Source organism: Vicia villosa, linkage group LG1, assembly GCF_029867415.1.
Source record: "Vicia villosa cultivar HV-30 ecotype Madison, WI linkage group LG1, Vvil1.0, whole genome shotgun sequence".
NCBI classification, from domain to species: Eukaryota; Viridiplantae; Streptophyta; class Magnoliopsida; order Fabales; family Fabaceae; genus Vicia; species Vicia villosa.
This window is the reverse complement of record NC_081180.1, coordinates 208,572,119-208,579,181: the sequence shown is the minus strand read 5'-3', so window position 1 is coordinate 208,579,181 and position 7,063 is coordinate 208,572,119. Positions and strand designations below refer to the sequence as shown.

At 34.1% G+C, this 7,063-nt stretch overlaps 1 protein-coding gene across 1 annotated transcript; it reads left to right on the top strand.

Annotated features, from left to right (window-relative positions):
- Positions 1-4,422: 4,422 nt before the first annotated feature.
- Positions 4,423-6,704, top strand: LOC131622185 (GDSL esterase/lipase At1g29660-like). Its single transcript, XM_058893211.1, has 5 exons — positions 4,423-4,680; positions 5,328-5,455; positions 5,619-5,864; positions 5,965-6,205; positions 6,310-6,704. Exons 1-5 carry the CDS (start codon positions 4,428-4,430, stop codon positions 6,531-6,533), a joined length of 1,092 nt encoding a protein of 363 aa, XP_058749194.1. The 5' UTR covers positions 4,423-4,427; the 3' UTR covers positions 6,534-6,704.
- Positions 6,705-7,063: the final 359 nt, after the last annotated feature.

The window sequence follows — 7,063 nt, the reverse complement described above, 5'->3', positions numbered from 1 at the left end:
AAAGCAACGTTGGTGGGTGCTTGTTTCAATCCATACAGAGCTTTATGTAATTTGTACACCATCCCTTCCTGATTCTTTTTCACAAATCCAGGAGGTTGTGACAGGTATACCTCTTCCAGTAATGAACCGTTTAAAAATGAAGAATTCACATCAAGATGCAACAGAGGCCACCTTAAACTTTTCTTTTCCATAACATAGTCGATGTCTTTCGCAACTTACTTCCCTTTCTTGATTAAGCTTTTGGGCTTATCGAATCTTGTTGTCCATCACACTTCACAACAAAGTGTATTTCACCTGCAAACTTTTCACACTTCTCACATTGTCTCTCGGGGTTAGAGTGCTTTTCGCTCAACATCACGATATGCAATATCAACCTTTGACTTTGCATACATCCTACTTTCACTACACAAAAACAATTCACACACTTTTGAGCACTTTTTAGGTTGTGAACTAGAACTTATGTTATTCTTCTTGTCTTTGTGTTCGGGTTTGTGTGAGGGGGTTTCTTCTTAGACACTCCTTTTTACCTAATTACCGGGTAATCAACATCGTTCGAGTCTTTCAAATCTTTTTAGGCAAGTGTTTCAAACTACATTTTTTTTGTTTTCTTGTGCTTTACACCCTTTTCTTTTCTCTTTTTTTTCATATCACACTTGCCCTTTATTTTCTTAAGCACCACCCCAAACTTACAATTTCACACAAATTCAAAAGAAACAATAATTACACAAGTGCCAAGCAAAGATGATAGAATTATGGTTAAGGATGACATGTGTGGTTTGAAACAAACAAGGGGAATGGCTCAACGGGTTTAATGAGGGATAAAAAAAAATAAATGAAGGACGGAAAGGCTCTGGGGAGAACAAACAAGTGCCTCAGTGCGTGATTTCATATTCGTATTGTTTCGCTAGGACAAACGCAAAATTATAGAGAGATAAAGTCATACCTGATTTCACTCTCATGATGATCTTTACATGTGTTGGGCTTTTTATGTTCCTCACCATGTAGGCTAAGTTTGCAGCTTCAACACACCCTCTATGTCATGTGACTTTCCTTTCCGGTTAGATTTCACCACTTACCTTCTCAGTCCAGTTCTTCAAGTTGCGTCCGACACTTTCGGCTATGTCCACTTCCAAAGTACCTTGAGAGATTAAGTCCGGGAAAGGAATCTTTCATCCACTAGCTATTAATCCCATATTCATCCAACAACTATCAATCAATCTGTAACACAATAGCTAAAACAAAAATAAAACCAAAACCAAAAACCAAAATTGCATAAAATGAAATAAAAGCAATGAAAAAAACCGAAAGAAAACCCCCCACACCTGAATGAAACATTGACCTCAATGTTTTTGAACACAGGTGAGAAGGGTAACTTATAGAGGGATATGCCCTACCAATTTTTGTTTCATAGCTTTCAGTTGTAATGCCCCATTTATTGCCTGAAAACAAAACAGAAAAAACAAAATGTTATTAAAATCGTGGGTTGCCTCCCACGAAGCGCTTCGTTTAACGTCGCATGGCTCGATGGTCCATTGCCCATTATTATGGAGGGTATTTCATTCTCCAAACCTGGTTGCTTATCACTCCTCCAAATCTGGTTGCTTTTCTCTTCAAGTTACTACCCACTTTCATCTTATAACTTTGATTGTCCTCTTTTTTCTTCTTTTTGACTTCTTGAATAAACGCAGGACTTATCATAGATGCCTGAGCTGAGCCCACATGAGAGACTATGCTCGAGACTTTTTCTGGGAGTGGCTTTGGAATTTTGCTTTCTCCCTCACTTCTAATCATACCAATCGACGATTTATTATTTCCACATGCACCTTTCTTTTTGACGTCCAAGACCTTCAATGTTACCTCTTCATCAAATGATTTTACTGTTAGTGTCCCTTTCTCGAGATCCAGACTGCATCGACTAGTGATCAAAAGTGGCCGCCCAAGAAGGATATGAGTTTCTTCATCTTCGGGAATGTCCATAATATGGAAACCAACTGGAAATATAAACTCACCAATCTCCACCAATACATCTTCAACTATCCCATATGACTGCTTAATGGTGTGATCAGCAAATTTCAATTTGGTCTCACTCTCGCTTATCTTTCCAATGTCAAGCTTTTTGAAGATAGACAATGGCATTAAACTTACACTAGAACCAGAATCAATTAACACCTTCTTGAACGACCTACCATTGATGGTGCAAGGAATTGCCACTGCTCCAGGGTCTTTCTTCTTGATTAGGATCCTCCTTTCTGGTGAGACTCTACCACACTTTTCAGTCACCACTTCAGGCTCCACTCCTACTAGTCTCTTTTTAGAAATCACTTCTTTCATGAATTTCTTGTACAAAGGCATATTCTCCAGTGCTTCAAAGAAGGGTAAGTTAATCTCTAACTTTTTGAACATTGCATCAAACTTCTTAAACTCCTTCTCTTTCGAATCCTTCTTGGCTACTCTAGAGGGGAATGGTAATTTAATCACTGATTTAGGCTCATTTTATTTTTCTCTTCAAATGGCTTATCCGGTAGTGCCACTACTTCAGGTTCTTTCACATTCTCTCTTATTTCAAGATCTACCTCTGTTACATAGTTGTCATCTATTTCCATTTTTTCTTCAAACTCTGGTATTTTATGACTTCTTGTTGTGATAGCATTGATATTCTCTTGGCTTTTAGGATTCTTCACAGTTGAGCTCGAAAGGGTACCTTGTGCCTGTAGAGTGAGACGCTGTGCTATCTGACCCACTTGAACTTCCATATTTTTTATTGAAGCAGTGGTGTTCCTATGGTTGTTTCGAGTCTCTTCTTAAAGGTGAGAACATTGTCCGGCCAGTCTCTCAATAGCTACTTCCCATTCTGCCTTCTGAGGCACTTATTGTTGCTGATCTTTCTAGGAGAAGTTTGGATGATTCTTCCACCCCTGATTATAGGTGTTAGAATAAGGATTGTTCTGCTTCAAGAAATTTATCTCTTCAATTTCTTGAGGAGTTGCCAAACAATACACAGTTTGGTGAGGGCCGTTACAAATCTCACAGCTGAGAGTCTGAGTCGGTTTAACTTGAGCCACAATTTGAGTCTCAACAGTCATCTTCTTGAGTCTTCTCTCGACTTCGGCTGCAATTTGATCCTCTATTTTAACAACCTTCATCTTCTTGAGTCATGTTTCAAAGAAGATGTGTGCTTGGATTTTTGTGTGGTTGGGGAAAGACCTTCCTTTCACACTTGAGGAGTTCATGAATTTGGATCTTTACAAGAGAAGGTGAAGAACGTTAATGACAGAATGAAGATTAACACTATTTGGATCGCTACAACTTGGAGTGTATGGATTATGAGAAATGCCATTATTTTTGAGCAAGTTCCTTATAGTTTTGATGTGATGTGCACTAATGTCATGTTCTTATCTTGGAGTTGGTTAGCTAGTCATAAACCGACATCCTTTTCTAGCTTTTATGATTGGTATAAGCTACCTTTCGGATGTTTTAATTCTCTGTAATTTGGTGTTAGGGTTACACTCCTAGTGCGATTTCTTAATTCATTTACTTATTGAAAAAAAATATATACAGAGCCTGTAAACCAAAAAGACCAACTTATATATTTTCAAGAAAAGAAAATTAAATTTTAGCATCTATAACATACATAAGTAAAAGATAAAATACTTTCAATATAAATTTATGAGAATCTATTTAAACTAAATTGTATACTTGTGTGTACGTACCTCCTCTCCATAAACTTCGTCAGTAAGAACTTTGCTGGCACACTCCTCAGAGTTATAAGCACTTTTTAAGATATGGTGTAGTATTTTTAACCCCTCCAAGCTTTGATGCCATACAAAATTGGATTGGTGTATGTTTATTAAAACCAGTCATCCTAATCATATTAAACCACATATAACTTTAACTATATTTTGAATTTATTTTGATCTCAAAATCCTTCCAAATTATAGAACACCTTAGTTCCACGTTATTTGTTTATTTATTGCTGGCAGCAACCACAGCTATTTTTTCAAGATCCCATGATTATAGTTGTAAAGAATAAATAACTTGTGGTCCTCTTTAAATCAAGTAGTAATTATTTATGTTACCTTTTTATTGGTTAATCTTAAAAATACGTCATTAAATTAGCGAGCTAGAGTTTACGCCGCTATACCCTTTGGGAAAGGAAAACCAATATACTAACTTCATCAAAAAAATTCATCCTCAACATAAGTTCCATCTAAATTATATGACTAATAAAATCTATCATTAGTTTCGAAATTAAAATTAATTGTGTTCCTTCGTTGATATTTTGTTGGACATTTTAAGTTACTTAACTTGTCATATATGTCATCGATCCTTTTTTAATTAAATGTTTTGACAATTTTGGCAGAAAATAACCTATATATACACCCTCCTTCTTGTTTTCATATATCATAACTATTTGCATACCTAATGAAATGGCATTTGAAACTAAAGTCTGGTTTGTTTACCATCTTTGTCTCTTGGTTGCATGCCACATGCAATATTGTGTCAATGGAGAAGCATCTCAAGTGCCTTGTCTTTTTATATTTGGAGACTCTTTGTCTGATAGTGGAAATAACAACTATATCCCAACAAGAGCAAAAGCTGATTACAATCCATATGGCATCGACTTTCCCCAAGGCCCCACTGGAAGAGTTACTAATGGAAAAACACGAGCTGACATAACTGGTAATAATTATTTGCATCATTAAAACCTTTTTCTTAAGAGATATCAATTGTTAGCTTACTATTTCTAGTACACTTAATATTCCAGGTCATGTTTAAGAGTTACTGATTTTTGTTTTTGTTTCAGTCTCAATAATTTATTTGTTTGATTTTGGTTAGAAGTAATATATATATTATTTTTCTTTCATTTCTTATTATTTTGTTTTATTTTTTTTTGGTATAAACCGGGGTATCCTCTGCGCGCAACTGCAGAGACTAATCCCTCGAGCCGGGTAGGACCATATAGGCGGTAAAGCTCTCCCTCAAGAGATTTAACACTGCTGCATGCCCAGGGCCGGGATCGAACCCAGGACCTCTGGTTAAGCTGGAAGAGATCCTTGCCATCTCACCCAAGTGCTCTTGGGTTTCTTATTATTTTGTTTTAGTTCACACAAAAGTGGTCATTATAATTGATAAAATATTTAATTAGTATCTCTAAACTTAATGATATGAATATGTATACTGTAATTAAATTACTTTAATACTTAAAAAATGCAAACATAATATAACTATAAATAACAATATTTAATTTACATTAAAGCCTTTAAATACGGGAAGACTTATATGAATTTTTTTAACTCATTACAGAAGCTAATAGTTAAATATTGTAGGTCAACTACTTGGATTGGAGGAACTCATCCCACCATTTTTTAACATTGCTGGCTATGATATAATGAAAGGTGTTAATTATGCATCAGCTTCTGCTGGAATTCGTAATGAAACTGGAAAACGTACAGCGGTATTATATCTATTTAACCATCTTTATTTTCTAATCTCCATTCAATTAATTAAAGGATTTAATTTATTTTTTATTTTTTTTGACAGAAGGATTTAATTTATTTAAAGTTTGAATTATTAATAATATTAGATCTAACAAAATTAGCTTAACTTAATTTGTGCAGGTTACTAATATTGACTTTGGACAACAAATTGAAAATCATAAAATTATTGTTGCTCAAATTGCTTTAAAGCTTGGAAGTAAAGAAAATGCCAAACAATATCTAAAAAAGTGCCTGTATTATATTTATATAGGCACCAATGATTATGCATTAAATTATTTTCAACCCAATCTCTATAATACAAGTCGCATGTACAACCCCGAAGAGTATGCCAAAGTTCTTATTGACCAATATTCTGTTTATGAAAAGGTACACATAAAATATATCTAAAATAGTACCTGTTAAAAATATTTTGATGTTAAAATTTATTTTTCTTGAAACTATATAAATTTTTGTTTTTGGTTGGTAGGTTTTGTATAATCTTGGATCAAGAAAATTTGTGGCAGTTGGGCTTGCAAAAATAGGTTGCACTCCAATGATCCTTGCTAGTAATCCTACGAATGGATCATCATGCGTTGAAAAGCTAAATGATATTGAAGCAATATTTAGTCAGAAGCTTGAATCTCAAGTAGAGAAGTTCAATACCGAATATCCTGATTCCAAAGCTATTTTTATAAATACTACTGCTATCAAAATAGACCGCTCTCTTGGTAAATAATTCAGCTTAATTAAACTTCTATTCTAAAATAATATTGTTTATGGTTCACGTTCTTAATTATCATTTCTTAATGTCATATGTTTTTTTGGATTTCAGGTTTTACCAATTTGAATACATCTTGTTGTCCAATGAAATCTGATGGATTTTGTGTTCGTGGCTCAACACCATGCCCAAATAGAAGAGAGTACATTTTTTATGATGGTATTCATCCAACAGAACATGTTAACAACATCACTGCAACAAAATCGTACGATAGTAATAATAATCAAAAGATAGCTTCTCCATTGGATATTAAGCGTCTCGCTCAACTCCCGCTTTAAAAATAGTACAAGTTACAACAGAATCCTAAAATAAACTCAATTTGTTTGCGTTACCAAAATATAAGCTTACTTTATTAAGTGTAAGCAGTAAGCAATCAAATATTGAGTATAATAAATTATGATTGATGTTCTGATCCTTCATGTTGCCTTTGTGGCTTAGTTTGACCCATCTAAGAATTGGTTCTTGCTAAATGTTATAATTAATGTTAAATAATTTGAGCTATTCGTATTCTCTTTATTTTCTTTTATGCCTATAAACCAGAAGAAGGAGTGCCTAGCATAGACAAAAAAAAACAAAAGAACTTCAACAGATAAAAAAGTACAAAGAAAATACTCATAGAACAAACCCCTCAAAACTAATAAACTCAAACAAGACCTTAAAAGTTCTCTATTGCACAACTTTCTATATTTATTGGAATGTCTGTAGTGTAAAAATTAGTTCTTGCTAAACATTATAATGAATATTAAATAGATTTGCGTTTATTCGTACTCTATTTATTTTCTTTTATTTTGTTAGAAAGGAAGAAATC

Excerpts from the sequence above, each read along its gene's own strand:
- LOC131622185 (XM_058893211.1), top strand. The coding sequence starts at position 4,428 with ATGGCATTTGAAACTAAAGTCTGGTTTGTTTACCATCTTTGTCTCTTG. Across the intron at positions 4,681-5,327 it reads AACACGAGCTGACATAACTG|GTCAACTACTTGGATTGGAG; the intron begins GTAATAATTATT and ends TAAATATTGTAG. Across the intron at positions 6,206-6,309 it reads CAAAATAGACCGCTCTCTTG|GTTTTACCAATTTGAATACA; the intron begins GTAAATAATTCA and ends TTTGGATTTCAG.